A 16,142-nucleotide genomic window follows, 5' to 3' on the forward strand; every position below is an offset into this window, starting at 1 on the left:
TGCTCCCGGAACTCCCGCGGGGCTGCTCTTGGCACCTAGGGCTGCGCGCACTGACGGCAGGACCCGGAGACTCCGCGTGGGCCTCGGCTCCAGCCGCTCCCTGCCCCTCGCGCCAGGTCCCAGGGGCCGATCGAACTCCCAGAGAGCCCCCGTGTCCCCCTTCCTCGTGCTCAATGTGCTCCCGACCCCCGCTCAACTCCCAGCTTCGGAGCCGCGAACCCGGGCGCCAGCCACCCTGAGCTCTGGCCCCCGCAAACCTAGCCGCACCACGCCCCGGCCCCCTCGCGTCGTTCTGGCGCTGCCTACCTGGTGCCATCGCAGCCCGGAGCATCGGTGTCCGCCCGAGCCCACCTGGCTCTGGCCCGGGTTCACCGCAGACCCCCTTCGTGGGCGCACGGCGGGCGCTGGCGGCGCGGGCCCGGAGGCGGAGCGGACGGGCGGCCGCAGGCGGGAGGCAGGGCGAGCGGCCCCGAGGCGGGTTATATGGGCTCGGGGATGGGAGGCGCCGGGGGAGGGGGGCGGCTGCGGGCGTTAGCGCCTTTACAGCCGGGCGAGCGGGAATGCAGCGCGGGCCGCTCGGCAGCGGCTGGCGGAGGGCGGGAGGAGGGCGGGCGGCGGGCCGGGCCAGGGCCAAGGTCTCCTCCGCGCTCCGCCCCCCCAGCTGGCGGCGTCCGAGTCGGGGTCCTGGGAGCGCCCGCCCCGCCTTCTTCCCGCCGCCGTTTGGCGCGCGTCGCCGGGCCGGGCCCAGGCCAGGTCGCCTACGCAGGGCTGGACGCGGGCGGGGCGCGGGGGCCCTCCCTCTGGCAGGACCGACCGCGACCGTCCGCAGGTTGGGGGCACCGGCCAGGGCGCGCGGGAGCCGAGAGCCGGGCACTACTGCGGACTCTGCGCCCCGACGCCTGCGTTTCCCCCGCTCTCTTCTCTCTGCAGACGCCCCGTCTCCCCGACCCCGGGGTCCCCCCGCCACCCCCACTGGCGCGTAGCCCCTCCACGAGGGCGCTGACTTGCGATCCAAGGCGCAGCGCGAGTGCCGCGCCTTGCGCCCTGGCTGTGGCCGGCGGGAAACGGGTGAGAGCTGCGGCCTCAGGGCCAGGAGGAGGAGGACCGCCGGCGGCCGCCCAGCAGGGCTCGCCATCCACTGCGCCCGCTGAGCGGAGGTCACGGCTGACCCCCGGGCCCTCCGGGCAGAAAGGATGCTGCGGAGTCCCTCTGGGTAATCCTCTTCCGACCCCAGCCGGAGGTTGTGCCCCGCGGCCTTCAGGGAGTAACTCGGGCACTCGACCACTCCTGGCCGCGCCCCGCGCCCGGCTCCCTCCTTCGCCCGTCGCCTGTGGCCCCGGGCGCGGGATTCTGTTGGGTGCTAGCGAAGGTGCGCGCGGTGTCGAAGCGCTGGGAATTGCTCTCTGAGCGCACAGATGCCCTCCGGCCCGCTGCACCTGCAGCCCCGCTCGGACACGGATGCAGGGCAGGCGGGGCCGCGGGGGCCCTCATGCCCGAAACGCAGGGCGAGTGCGAGCGGCTCGGGGCAGCGGGCACCTACCGTGCGCTGCCGTCTGATGCTTGTGGGACCCGTTATCTGGCTCCAAACCCCCTGCCTGTGTAGACACCCACGCCTTGGAAGATGGCGTCAGTGTCGTCCGTGGCATCGCGAGCGAGCCGAGCTGGTGCAGCCCAGGTTGTCTGGCCGAACGGGGTCCGCACCTGCCCTGGCGCGCCTGGCAGACTTATGTACACCTTTATTGCTCACCTACTGTTTGCTAGGCGCGGGAGTGGGGACACAATGACGAATCCCACGCAGGATTTGGGTCTAATTGGGGACAGAAAAAGCTGGCTCCGCCCGAGCAGGATGCGTGCACGCACCCCCATCCGTTCGCTGGGGAGGCTGGGGGCGTCAGTGGGGAGCAGGTCCGGCTGGGGCTGGGCGCTGGGAGGTGCGAGCAGGACCCAGGCCTGGTCTCAGCGCTCAGAACGCAGGGCTGGGCTGGGGTGTCGGGGTCTGCTCGGTCCTGTGGGCTGTGGAGGCGCTTGCGGAGCCTGGCGGGGACGCCTAAGGGCCCGCGTGGGCGAGGGAGTGCAGGAGGAGCTGCCATCGGGGAAGAGGGGGAGAGGGGACAAGGCACGCCCTGGAGAGCGAGCGAGGGCTGCGGAGCCCGGCGCCCGCGCAGGTGCTCGCTCCCACCGGTGCGGAGCTGGGCCCTGGGGTCCCCGCTCCGGCGCGGCCCTCGGCGCGGGCGCAGGCCACGGTGCGCTTGGAAGGGACAGGCGGGTGTGCGCGCTCCCGGCGCTAATGCTGCCCGGCCAGCGGCGAATTCGTTCTCTCGCGATCTAAGTGGCGCCGGAGCCGACGGGAGGGTCGGGCGGCGGGCAGCATTGCCCGACTTAGCAAAAACAAACAAACAACACAAATATTTATTTATACATCACGCATACAGTGTGACATTTGTAATAGACACTATATTACCCATTAAATATGTATTCATATACGTATAAATATAAATTCACATATAGCATTATTTACATGTACATATAAATAAATGTGTACGGACACAAACACAGGTCGCCCACTTAAATTCGAATTTCAGATAAGGGAGTAACTGTTCCCTGTCAGTGCGTCCCATACCATATTTGGGAACATACTTATTCCGGAAAACGATTTGTTGCTTATCCGAAATTCAAATTTAACGGTCGTCCTGTATTTTATTTGCAGCCCTTGCTGGAAGAGACCCCGAGGCGCCTTGTCCCTTGGGGACGGTCCTGAAATCGCGCGTGGGAAGAAACGTGGCAGCGTCTCCTTTAAGGCGCGGCGGCGCGGACGGGAGAACTACAAGCCCCACAATGCCGCGCGGCCTCCCGGGGCGCCGATAGGCTGCGGGTCGCTTCCGCTTGCGCCGACTTCCGGCCGCGGAGGCCGGCGGCGGCGGTTGCGGGCAGCCGCGGTGTAGAGCGGTGCCCGCGGCCTTTCGGCAGCCGGGCGGCCATGAACTTCTCCGAGGTGTTCAGGCTCTCGGGCCTGCTCTGCAGGTTCTCCCCCGACGGCAAGTACCTGGTGAGCGGCCGCGGGCGGGCGGGGCGCGATGGGGCGGCCCCGAATCGCGGGGCAGCGGGGCGGCCGCGGCGCCGGGCGGTGCGGGAACGCGGGGGCGGGCTCTGGCGGGGGCGGGGGCCGGACAGTGCGGGATGGGAGCAGGTGCGGGAGTCAGGCGGGGCGGGGCGCCGGCAGACCCCCCGCAGGTGCGGGCCGGGCAGGGGCGGCCTCCCTGCCCGCGGGGCCCGCCTGTCGGGGCAGGGACGGAGAGTGCTGCCCGCGTGCGTTTGCGGGCACTGGAGACGCTCGCCGTTCTTTTGCCCAAAAAGGCAAATTGCCATTCTGGCGGTGGTGAAGTGGTGGGGGGCACTTTGTCGCCTTCTTAGCTCTCCTCACCTCCCTTTGCTGCCTGCGGAGCGCGTGGTTTAAGTGGTTAGCGTTCCGTCCCCAGGTGAGGGCTGTCCCCGAGGCAGGGATTTGAGCTGTTCATCCCAGGGGGAGCAGAGCGGCGCATAAATCACTGCGCTGTCCCTTACAGTTTCGAAATGCGCCGGTATGACCAGTGCGCGTCCTCAGAAGGGGGGCGAGGACGATGGCATTGGAGAGCCATTGGGGGAATTGCGTGCCTTTTAAACAGTGTATCCGTTTATTTATGCACCAACCTTCTTTTTGTTTGAGCCCTTGTTAACATTCCCGTCATCTTCCTTTAGGCCTTTGAGAATATAACTCTAAAGTTACATGTTAGCTTTCCTTATGGCGGTGTTATTCCCAGTCCCACAAAACAGCATTCAGCTACAAATAGAAAGTGTCTTTAGCACAGATGGCACCTTGAAAAACTTTGGCATATTTTTCAAAGCGCCCCCCCCTCATAAATTAGGGTTTTGTTTTTTATCATTTATGAAAATTTCAGTGAATTATAAAGAGAGAGATATTTGCTTGTCTAATTTTGGTGCTTTATACTCTCTAGTTTGTACACTCTGGTCAAAATTTTGCAAAACATTTCGTAATAATGTGTCACTGGAATGGTGTTCATGAAAGCCGTGCCTTGCCTACTGGGTAGAGCAGGTCCATGTTTCCAGTTTAAATATCTTGTAGGAGATTGTTTATGGTTCTTCCAAGCATTGGTAAAAATATTGCATTTCGAAAGAAAGTCATTGTAACTGATCACTGTTTTCAAAGGTATAATGTGAAAAAAATAAGTGCTGTGATGGATATTTGTTCCAATCTACCATCACCCTCCCTCTCTTTTTCCCATGGAAAACTAATGTGGCCTTCATAAAACACAAACTAGTCATCTAGTTTGACCTTGATAAGTAAAAAAAATGAAGGAATTCACTTTTAAAAATTAGTTCTTGCTTTTTAAATTGTAACATAATGTACAACGACTGGGTGAATAGTCGGACATTATATAAACTCAAAGTGTTTGCTTAGATGTGGACATAATTAACAAATACGGACATGAAGAAAATGTATCTTTAAAATAATAGTGTTAACAGTTCAACATTTTCATATTTAGTATTAGGAATAAGTTAGTGGAGATAAATGAGTACTTATGAAGCATCTTTATATTTGCAGAATTTAAAGCCTATGTATTGACCGGTTGGTTTGGCTCTGAGTTCGGCACTCTATCAGAGAGTTAGTTTTTGTGTCATTCTCACTGGCAACTGTGAGACCTTCTTTTCCTTTCTAAATTCTAGGAAATTGTCTAAAAGTGATGAAGTAGGACAAGGATCCATTATTAGTTCTCAGAAGAGTTTCTCCCCACTTTAGCTTTTAACATACAGTTAAGGAAGGAATAGAAAATGCTTTCAGTAGAGAGTTTTAAATACTCTTATACTTTATAGTAGAGTATAACAGTATTAGAACGTGGCTTGTGCATTTCCACTTGCTCTTCCGTTAACTCACCTTAGTCTGGGGCTTGGCTCTGGGGTTGGTGATCTAGAATGCAACCTGCAGATGGGAGGGGAGACAGCGGCATGGCAGGCAGGGAGCACTGGCCTCCTTCAGCGCAGATGTCACCTGCTTGCTTTCCCCTGTGTTCTAGGCTTCCTGTGTTCAGTACCGGCTAGTTGTCCGCGATGCGAACTCCCTTCAGATCCTTCAGCTGTACACGTGCCTGGACCAGATCCAGCACGTGGAGTGGTCGGCAGACTCTCTCTTTATCCTGTGTGCCATGTACAAACGAGGGCTTGTGCAGGTATGTGCTGTGTTGGTGTTAGAATGAGGAAACCCTCCCATGAGCGTCACTGGGAAGGAATGGCTTTGTTCTGTACCCTTGTAGTTTGGGGAGACGGCAATGCAGCTCACAGCTGGTTTTCTTTTAAAATTATTATTTTCTCTGGTAGTTTAATCCAAGTACTTTTAAAATGAGGAAACATTAAAATATTCTTAGTCTCTAAGCAAATATAATTCAGGAACAGGAGATATTTACAAACAGCAATCTAGCTGCTTGGATGTGGTGTGTTTTAAGAAGTCCTAAAGGTAGTTTTTTTACACACCCAAAGCTTAACTAAATGAGGTCTTACGAATGGCAATGTGAATAACTGTTTTAAAACTACAACAAAAATGAGGTCACCAACAAGTGTGGCTTGCTTTTATGGTGGATCTAGCACTAATCCTTCATAAAGAAAGACTTTTAAAGATAGCCCTTTTGACCCTGTGCAGCTGGTGTTAAGTGAGTTCTTTCTCCTGGAGAGGACCCGCCGGTGTGTGCTCATTCATGTGCAGTCGTGCGTTTCTCTCTTGCGAGTCTAGGTCTGGTCCCTGGAGCAGCCAGAATGGCACTGCAAGATAGACGAGGGTTCGGCAGGGCTGGTCGCCTCGTGCTGGAGCCCAGACGGGCGCCACATTCTCAACACAACTGAGTTCCACGTAAGTGCGAGCCCTGAACACCCGTCATCTGCCAAATGTGAGCCTCTCCGCTGTCCTGAAATAGCTCTGGAGTATTAAAGGGATGTTTTGCAGTATAGCCGTCCCCCCTTATCCTCCCGGGTTAAATTTTAGGACCCCACCCATGGATGCCTGCAACCCCGTGTACACTGTTTTTTCCTAGACATACATCCCTATGATAAAGTTTAATTTATAAATTAGATACACTAAGAGGTTAACAACAATAACTAACAATAAAATATAACATTATAATGAAATATAAAATAATGTAAAATATAATTAGTAAAGATTAATACAATAACCATTAATATAATTGATATAATAAACAATATAATTAATATAATTCATAATAGCATTAATGATATAAAATAAAAGATAAAATATAATAAAATAAAATATAACCATTCTCAATTTCACAGATAGAAGATTTGTTCTTACTGTAGATATTAGCAACCTCAGCCTACGATTCTTTTTCTTATTAAACGGAGAACTTTTACCTTTTCACTTAAAGGAAGCACTTTGTGGCTTCTCTTTGGCTTATCGGAAGTGCCAGTGTCACTACTCCTGTGCTTTGGGCCGTTACTAAGAAAAGCCAGGGCGACTCAGACACAAGCACTGGATGCAGTAGTCAGAGCATCACGAGCCCGGCAGTATTGTTGTGTAATCTTTCTGTCCAGCTTTAAAGAAAGATAAGACATTTTAGAAACCTTAATTTACATTCTTAATGATTTAGGCAGTCACTTAGTTCAGCAATAGGAAATTCTCTTCCGTGAGAATCCACCCTCATCTTTCCTTTACACCGCGGTCTGCGGGTGCGAGTCAGCGCTGGCACCTGCCGCTCGTGTTCTGCAGATGCCGGGCGTGCTCTGTGCCAGAGCTCGGCACAAAGGTGGAGGCGTGAAATCTGATAATTCCGCGGAGACAGTTTGGGTAGTACGATTATGGCTCAAATTATGAAATTCAGTACAAGGTCTTTGGTGTCAGTGGTGTATTTTTAAGATATAGAAAAACGCATGAATCTCTTCAGTAAAGTGCTTCGGTTTTTGAATGTACTTTCAAGGCTATGTTGCTAGCCGCATACACATTTATAATTGTTTCCAAACAGGGTTCACTGTTTTCCTGGTGAATTAAACCTTTCTTGTAAAGTATTCCTCTTTATGTCTCATAGTTCTTTGTACTTTAAAGTCTGTTTTATCAGATAGTAATATAGCAATACTTCACAGTTGGGGTTTTCATGGTATATCTTTTTTTATCCTAGTACTTTCAACTATGTCCTCAAATTTTAGTGTATATTTTGTAAATAGCCTATAGTTAGCTTAAAAAAAAAAATCCAGGCTGGGTGCGGTGGCTCACACCTATAATCCCAACACTTTGGGAGGTCAAGCCAGGAGGATCGCTAGAGGCCAGGAATTCGAGACCAGCCTGGGCAACATAGCAAGGCCCAGTCTCTTAAAAAAAACTAGCCGTTCGTGGTGGCACGTGCCTCTAGTCCCAGCTACTCAGGAGGCTGAGGCAGTGATGGAGGCTTTAGAGGACACAGCAGCCCGTTGGCTTGCGGCCCAGTTCCCCAGGACGGCAGGTGTGTTTCAGTTCAGCGGCAGCACGGAAAGTGGCCTCTGGGGCCTGCTTTCCACATTTAGGGCACACATGTCCTCAGCTTCTCTCCTGAGTGCCACACACGTTGCTCAGCGGTACGGTTATGACATCAGATTTTTTCTTTTGTAAGAAGAGATGATATGCAGAACATTAAGTTAATTCATTTTTTTCAACTTCCTTGAATTAAAAACACAGTGATATTTTCAGGAGTCGATTTGCACTGCGCCCCTCACTCTGCTCTCTGGCGGGAGCATGCACTTGGCCTGTCACCTTCCTCTGAGAGGACCCTCCTGACGGAGACTCAGTGGTTGGTGCCCACTGCCCCGGGCCGCCACGCCCGCTGCAGCTCAGTCCTGGTGTGGATTCACGTGGCCGGCGTCTGCCCCAGCCGAGCAGCTGTTGGGCCCCTGTGTTAGTGACTACCAGATTCACCAGGGGCCAGGACGGAGAGTGTTCTCAGAAATAAGATTATTCGTTTATAGGCTCCTCGGGAGTCTCAGTGTGAAATTCGGGTGTGGATGAGATGTAGGTGAGGTGTGCGTGAGCCCTAGAGTCTCAATAGCACAGACGGGGCCAGGCTGCCCTCCCTGGGGCCTCTCCACCCGCCAGGCCCTGCAGTCCTTGTTGGGACATGATCTTCCTCCAGCCTGTCTGTGCCAGCCTCAGCTCCCTGCGTAGCGAAAGAAGAGGATGGTGGAGAGGGTGTCGGTAGCGGTTGTTCCAGAAGCCCTCTGCAGAAGCAGCCTCCTCCATGAGCAGCTGCCCACCTGCCCGGTGCAGACGCGGGCTCTGGCTGTCTGGTGAAGCCACAAGGAACCAAATTGAATCTATAGAGCACGTCATCCACCCCATGGAGAAGACTGGACATTGTGATTTTCCTATAACCAAGATTTTTCTCTGACTAAATAACTTTTTAGGCTTATTATAATATGCAACTTGTGCTTACTTTTAAATAGCTAACTAAAATGCACTTATATTTAACTTTCTGTCACTCAAATATATTGTTATACAATGAAAAAAGTACCAAGAACCTAAATTTAATCACAGTAAAATGGCATTTGAATATGCTTAAGAGGCAAAACATCCCTGGGAGTCCTGACAGTTTCGCTTCAGCAGCCTGTCTTGTCCTTGGTGCTAATGATGTGGTTTAGGACTCAAGACTCTTTCTAAAGGTGTTAAACACGTTCTGTTTCCTTTCTCTTTCCTGTCCCCCTACAGTTGCGGATAACCGTCTGGTCCTTGTGCACAAAATCTGTATCTTACATCAAATATCCTAAAGCTTGTCAGCAGGGTAAGTCTGCCAGCACTACTCGAAAGCTGTTTTTTTGTGGCTATTTTGGGGTTTTTTGACTGTTTTGTCATGGAACATTTTGAACAGGCAAAGGCAGCTCAACAACACACAACTCCTAGCCAATCTTCTTTCCTCTATTCCCACCCCACCCCTTGGGTTATTTTAAAGTGTGTCCCAGACCTCCTAATATGTCATCTGCATATATTTCCATATGTATCTCTAAAAGACAAGAGTCCCCTTTAAAACATGAGCACCGTGACTAAAGAGGATGCTGTTTGAGACATCGAAGACAACAGTGCAGTGGTGCTTGGGGGTCCCTGGGCCCCGTCACGGAGCTGGGAGTTCAGGTCCCTGCCAGGACGCACCTCAAGCATCCTGTTCTGAACCTCACATCTCTAACTCTTCTGTTGACTAAATCTGATCTTGGTAAAGGGGAGATCACACCTGTCACCTCTGGGCCTCCCAGAGGAGAGCTCAGTGACAGGTGTCCCCTGTTGAAGCCTCTGAGCCATCTGGAAGAAAGGTGGGCTGTGGCTACCACCAGTGAGACTGAATGGGACAGCGTTGCACTGGCGGGATATGGCACCGTCACGTCATGAATTGCAGCGAGGCGTCCCCTTCCCTGGGCGGAAGGAAGTTTCACCATCTGGGTGATGTTGCCATTTTTCTCTGTTGCTGTCAGCAGTTTGCAAACTGCATTTGAGTGAAACACACCTGTACATTTATTTTTATAGTTTGAATCTTAGTGTCTCTTCTAGGTGAGATACACATTCCTTGAGTGGAAATAATAGTTATGATATTCAGGGTTTTTCTTTTTACTCTGGAAGTATGAATTTTGGCATAGGACTTTTTAAGCTAATACAGAACTGGCAAATATAGGTTTTTTTTCAACCCGAGTATTTTTCAAATTTTCACGTTAAATTTACTTACAAATAATTAAACTCAAAAGGAAGATAAGGAATGCTATAGCAAGCTGGCCTTTGCCCAGCCAGAAGCATCCCCAGACATCCCGTGGTTATGAATTTGGTCATCCTGAGGCACTGCGTGTTTTCAGTAGCAGTTTGTGATCGGTTGGTGTCAGGCGACGTGGCTTTCCTTGCACGTCAGTTGTCTGTGCATGGACCTCTCCCCACCTGGCCGTGCCGTGAGAGATGAGACCACAGCTCTTTGCAGCGGGTGTTCGCGTCTGTCTGCAGAAACACGGCGTGGCTGGTCTGTGCTGTTTCCTTCCTCTCCCCTCTGCCTGCTGCTCATTCTCCCATGAGGAGCACGGAGCATGGCTGCAGCTCTTCTGCAGCGGCCTCTCCATTCCGGTGCGCTTTGCTCTCTGGGGCAGGAATCACCTTCACCAGGGATGGCCGCTACATGGCGCTGGCGGAGCGGCGCGACTGCAAAGATTACGTGAGCGTCTTCGTCTGCAGTGACTGGCAGCTCCTGAGGGTGAGGCGTTCTGCCCCAGCTGGGAATGGAGATACCCCGTTGACAGGAGAGGAAGTGGGGTGCAGGGCATGTTCCTTAAGGTTCCAGGGACCTTTGGCACCATACAGACCAGTGCTCCTGGCATTGCCGAAGGGTGGAGTTGCTGTGAGTCCCTGCAGGTGACACACCGGTCATGTGCGGGGGACTTGGTGGAAGGTCATGCATGCTTGGTGGGTCAGATGTCAATGTGCTGTCAAATGGTAGCCTTTTCCCTTTTCCTGTGAGTGCACATGGCATTTGCATATGTGTGAGCTGCATCGGGAGGTGGAGTCAAGTTCAAGTTCACGTGACTGAGGGCCTGTTCAGGGAGACGCTTCCAGGTGCCCAGGCACAGAGAGCAGACGCTGAGCATGGTCTCAGCACAACACGGAGTTAGGCAGAGGAACCTCCGGATGCTGAGTGCAGACCAGGGACTGCCCCAGGGGACCTGTCTGAGCGGGTCAGAGAGGAGTGGGCTGGCAAGAAGGCGGCAGTGCCCGAGTGCGCAGGCGCGTCCAGACCGTGGCCGGGGCCCCCCCGCTCCCCGCCTGGTGTCGACGCTGGCACGTGTGCCGTGCCCTGCCGGAGTTCAGCAGGGATTTAATGCACTTACTAGGATAGAGATGTAGAGATTTCATCTATTTCTATGTAAGAAAATTAAATACTGAATGTGTTAAAAAATCAGTTATCAAATAAATGAAATTATTTATTTAAAGAAATATTTTCAAATTTTAATCTGTTTTTCCCTCCTGTCCTTCGAAGCACTTTGATACGGACACCCAGGATCTCGCAGGGGTCGAGTGGGCCCCGAACGGCTGCGTGCTGGCCGTGTGGGACACCTGCCTGGAGGTAGGCGGATGCCCCGGTGACACGTGCTCTTCTAAGGAGCTTTTACCTGAATATGTGCAATGCTTTCTGAATGCAGCAACGTGGTTAATTTTATCATATTTCAAATGAGTTGAGCTTTTATCAGCAAGTCGTTAGATTTATATCCCAGTGTCCCCTTTTTCTGCGTGCTGATGTCACTGTTTCTCTAGGGATGATCTCAATTCTAGCTGATAATCTAGAACTTTCCCACAGCCGTGGGGGACAGTTTCTGCTGTCTGCTGCACGCTATCTGCGTGGGCCCCATTCTGCAGCGGCCAAGTGTGTGGCGTGTCCAGGTGAGTGACGTACTGACAGATAACGGCGGTGTCTCGTCCACAGTACAAGGTCCTGCTGTACTCCCTCGACGGCCGGCTCCTGTCCGCCTTCTGTGCTTACGAGTGGTCCCTGGGCGTCAAGTCTGTGGCCTGGAGCCCCAGCAGTCAGTTCCTGGCGGTTGGCAGCTACGACGGAAAGGTGGGGACCAGAGCGGGGCACTGGTGAGACCCGACAGCCGCTGGGCCGGGCCGTGTGCTCACCCACGCGTGATCCCTCCCCAGGTGCGCATCCTCAACCACGTGACTTGGAAAATGATCACAGAGTTGGGGCATCCCGCGGCCATCAGCAACCCCAAGATAGTGAGTGTGCCGTGCGCATCTCTGCTCGAGCAGTGTCCTGGGGGCGGGGACTGCTTTTCCACTTCACATTATTTATTGTGATGTATTTTTAACTGGGGACTTACATCACCGTAAACTTTTGCTAATGTAACCTTTCCAGAGCCCGAGTTTCCCAGTGGCCTTTGTCCTTCCTGTCCACATTGGCCAAGGGGTCTAAAGTGGGCCCCTTGCCCGGCTCTTCCCTTCTCCCCGACCCCAGCCCAGAAACGTCGTTCCTGGTCTTTCCAGATGCAGGTCCCTGACCTCTGCAGAGAGACCAGGGACTCCTGCCCGTGAGCACCGGGCATCTGCTGCTGTGCCAGGCACAGCGCTCTGGCCACAGCCAGAGAAGAGCAGATGGACCCCCTGGGCCTGCCCCTGTGGTGGGGACAGGGCAGCCAGGGCTGGGTGACTCCATGGGGTGGGGGTTGGTCGCCAGCCAGCAGGCACTGGATGGGCGAGTCAGGGGCCTGGGCAGGGAGCGTGGCAGGCCAAGGGAGCAGGAAGTGCTAAGGTCCTGGGGCACGTCCCTCTGTTCAGGGGGCATGGGCAAGTGCCCACTGCGAGTGCCTCCTGCCCGCCGGGCACTGCGCTGGGAGACAGCAGGGAACAAAGACAAACCCATTAATGAGAAACCTGGTAGAGCCAGCTAGATGGGGTGAGGAGGACAGTGAGGGGCTGGGGGCTGTAAGCACAAGGTGAGGTGGGCCAGGGATGTGCCTTGTAGGGCTGTTTTAAGTGAAGACCAGGAGGAGTTTCAGGCAGAGGGGATTCCCCAGGTGGGTGGCGGCTCTGGAGCAGCCGGGGCCAGTGCCGCTGCGCAGGTGAGGAGGGAAGCCCGGGTGCAGGGCTGACTGGGCAGGCTGGGGAGGTCTGCCTGCCCGCCTGCCTTCCTGCAAAGCCCAGCGTCAGAAATGCTGATCTGCCCCCACCGGGGCTGCCTGCCTTCCCCCACCCGTGCCGTGCTGCTGGCCTTCGCTTGCCAGGCTATAGGCCAGGGATGCTCCTCCCCAGGTCTGTCTGCTGCCCCCGCCTGCCCACGGCCCTGGCCTCTCGCGCGAGCTTTCTCTCTGTCACTGGTACGATGGAAAGGCTGCGCGTGCTCCCTCCATGAACAACTGGCTGCGTGACTGCAGTGGCTTCCTGTCCCTCAATACGCACTTGCACATTTGCCACCTTATTTCTTACAGGGCAGACTCTGCAGGAGGACCTGAGGGGTGGGTGGGTGATCGCACCTCCCGGGAGAGGGGCTCATGCTTCGTCTCCCCCACGATGGCAGGGCCCGGTGTTCCCAGCACGTGCCAGCTCACCACGCGCCCCCACGGGCATTGGCCACGTGTCTCCTCGGCTGTTCCGCCCCTGTCGTGAGGCGGGCAGTGGGCAGTGGCGGCCGCGCTGTGTCTTTCAGGTCGTGTATAAGGAAGCCCAGAAGAGCCCGAAGCTGGGGCTGGGCCACCTGCCTTTCCCACCCCCCAGGGCCACCTCGGAGAGTAAATGTGAGTAGCCCCTGACGTGTTTGTTTTCTTTTTTTTTTTAATGCAAATGATTCCTCTTTGTCCAAGTAAATTTCAGATGTCCTGTATTTGTTAAAAAAAATACATTTTCCCTTTCCCATGCTACTTCATAGCCAGTGTGTCTCTCAACCCATTGATCCTGAGATTGTTTGGAACCTGAAGTACCTGGTCGGCCACCGAGGCACCGTTTTTTGCTGATGGAATATTAGTTTGACAGCTGGTGTATGTCAGCCGAGTGAGGGCAGTTCCTTTTAGTGAGGCAGTTCCTTTTAGTGAGACACAGCGGGCGTCAGGGCGGCCGGCGGTCATGAGGGCAGGTGCAGGAGCAGCGTGGCCTGGCTCTGAATCTGTCTGTGCCTCAGTTTCGTCATCTCTAAAATGGGCATGGTGGAACCACCCACCCAACAGGGCCACTGGGGACATAAGAGTTTCCGGCTGGAGGAATCGCTGGGTAGCAGTGAGGCCCTGCAGTGCTGCCTGGTCCTTGCGGGTGCTCGGGTGGGAGGGAGGGGAGCCGGGCCGCGCTCCACACACACGCGCTCCACTCTCTGCTTCTGGTTTGTGATGGGTGCTCGGCACCTGCACAGTCTGAAAATAGAATGTCGACGTTGAGATTGAAGACGACTGTAAACTAAGATGCCAGAAGTGGATAGAACAAAACAAATGCCGAGATATTTGAGCTGCTGAGAGTGTGGCTGGGTCGGGGGTGGTCCCGGAGCTTGTCCAGGTACCGCAGGGGCTCAAGAGCGTGTGGCGTCCACCGCGATCCCAAGTCGGGGCCTCGCAGGTAATGGCAGCACCCTCCCCACGGGCTCGTGGTCGGGCCTCTCACCGTGGCCCCCAGGCTCCCGTGAGGCCCTGATGAGCTCAGGGAGCATTTCCTGCCCTTTGAACTGAGGCGCCTCCTCCCGACGTGCGCACGCACGGAAGCATCTCAGCCCCGTGTGGCTTTCTGGAAAGATGGCGATGGCGTCTTCTCCCTTTGGTGTCCTAGATGAGATCGCCTCTGTGCCCGCCTCCCTGCAGACTCTGAAGCCTCTAACTGACAGAGCGAACCCTAAAATCGGCGTCGGAATGCTGGCTTTTAGTCCCGACAGCTACTTCCTGGCGACGCGGAACGGTCAGTGCCCCCAGGTGCTGCCTGTCCGGCCACCGTGTCCTGCGGCAGCAGCTGTAGCAATAGCTGGAGATCAAGTGAGGGTTCCCCACACGTTGCCTCTTCCCACTTTGCTGCTGAAGTAGCAACGGTTCTGCCCGCAGAAGCTTCTAGAGGAGGAGGGCCTCGCCTTTGTCACGGTGACAGGCCAACACGCCAGCTCAGGTGCCCTCACCTCTCCGCTCACTTCTCCCTCTTCACCGGGTGAAGCAGGGTCCAGGGCAAACTGCAGCCCGCGGGCCTGTGTTTAAGAATGATTTTTACATTTGTAAAGGGTTGTAAAAAGAAAACACAGCAAGGAGAAACATGAGTCTGTGTCCTCTAAAGCCTGAGGCTTCGCTCTCGGGCCCTGGCGCCTCGCACTCAGCACCACTGCGGGCGTCTGCACCCAGGTCCGCCCGCCTCGCCTCCCACCCTGAGCCGCCCGGCACAGCGGAGGGCCAGGCGGCGGTGACTCCAGCACTGCTTCCTTCCTCCCTCAGACAACGTCCCCAACGCCGTCTGGGTCTGGGACATGCAGAAGCTGCGGCTGTTTGTGGTGCTCGAGCAGCTGTCCCCGGTGCGCTCGTTCCAGTGGGACCCGCAGCAGCCCCGGCTGGCCATCTGCACGGGGGGCAGCAAGGTCTACCTGTGGTCGCCGGCAGGCTGCGCGTCAGTGCAGGTGCCCGGGGAAGGTGAGTGCGCTGGAGCCCCAGCCCTGGGTCCCATGGCATCAGGCAGGCTGGCGAGTGAGCTCAAGTTGCTAAACCCGGCTGCTGTCCGCGGCGCTGAGTGAGACCCGCTCCCGGCCTTTCAGTAAACAAGTCCGGAGCTCGGGCACGCTGGACACAGGGAACCCGGGGAACCTGCAAGACAGAAGCAGCCCCACCCCAAGCTGGGGCAGCCTCAGGCTCTAGCCTGGCTGTGCCCACCCACAGGACGAGGGCTGCCCTCCCCTGGGACCCTGGCCTCTCCTGCTCTCATCCTCTGGCCACCTGTGTTTCTCTAGGTGACTTTCCCGTGCTCTCGCTGTGCTGGCACTGCAGCGGGGACTCGCTGGCCCTCCTCAGCAAGGATCACTTCTGCCTCTGTTTCCTGGAGACTGGGGAGGGGGTCGGTCCGGCCGTCAGACAGCGGGACGGCCACACGTAGGAGCTGCGCACACACCCGTGTGGGGATGGAGCCACCTGCGTGCTTCCCGCGTGGGCAGGGACGGAGACTCCCGCCGTGATGGTGCGAATCAGTGACTGGGTTCTATTTTTCTATAGCGAGCCATTTTTGTAAATATATATGGTATAAAAGTGATTTTTATTTAAAATAAATATTTGATAATTTATACAATTGCTGGTGCTTGTTTACTTTTTTCTTTTTCTTCTTCTATTTTTTTGAGACAGAGTCTCACTCTGTTGCCCGGGCTAGAGTGCCGTGGCGTCAGCGTAGCTCACAGCAACCTCAAACTCCTGGGCTTAAGCGATCCTCCTGCCTCAGCCTCCCGAGTAGCTGGGACTACAGGCATGCACCACCAAGCCTGGCTAATTTTTTCTATATATCTATTTTTAGCTGTCCATAGAATTTCTTTCTATTTTTAGTAGAGATGGGGTCTCGCTCTTGCTCAGGCTGGTCTCGAACTCCTGAGCTCAAACAATCTGCCTGCCTTGGCCTCCCAGAGTGCTGGGATTACAGGCGTGAGCCACTGAGCCCGGCCATTGTTTTC

The 16,142-nt window shown here is 54.9% G+C and overlaps 1 protein-coding gene across 4 annotated transcripts; it reads left to right on the top strand.

The window, feature by feature from the left end:
- Positions 1–2,908: 2,908 nt before the first annotated feature.
- WRAP73 (WD repeat containing, antisense to TP73) lies at positions 2,909–15,769 on the top strand. 4 transcript variants are annotated; one of them, XM_045548696.1, is made up of 12 exons: positions 2,909–3,046; positions 5,070–5,222; positions 5,780–5,896; positions 8,729–8,801; positions 10,138–10,241; positions 11,022–11,108; positions 11,466–11,600; positions 11,684–11,761; positions 13,059–13,275; positions 14,288–14,413; positions 14,932–15,123; positions 15,438–15,769. In XM_045548696.1, the coding sequence occupies exons 1-12, from the start codon at positions 2,978–2,980 to the stop codon at positions 15,578–15,580; spliced, it is 1,494 nt and encodes a 497-aa protein (XP_045404652.1). In that variant the 5' UTR covers positions 2,909–2,977; the 3' UTR covers positions 15,581–15,769. The 4 variants fall into 4 exon arrangements, 2 of the variants coding, with proteins under 2 accessions (XP_045404652.1, XP_045404653.1); XM_045548697.1 differs by having other exon boundaries at positions 13,188–13,275; XR_006734264.1 differs by lacking the exon at positions 15,438–15,769 and having other exon boundaries at positions 14,288–14,614; positions 14,932–15,021.
- The last annotated feature ends 373 nt before the right edge of the window (positions 15,770–16,142 follow it).

Source organism: Lemur catta, chromosome 3 (genome assembly GCF_020740605.2).
Source record: "Lemur catta isolate mLemCat1 chromosome 3, mLemCat1.pri, whole genome shotgun sequence".
Lineage (NCBI taxonomy): Eukaryota > Metazoa > Chordata > Mammalia > Primates > Lemuridae > Lemur > Lemur catta.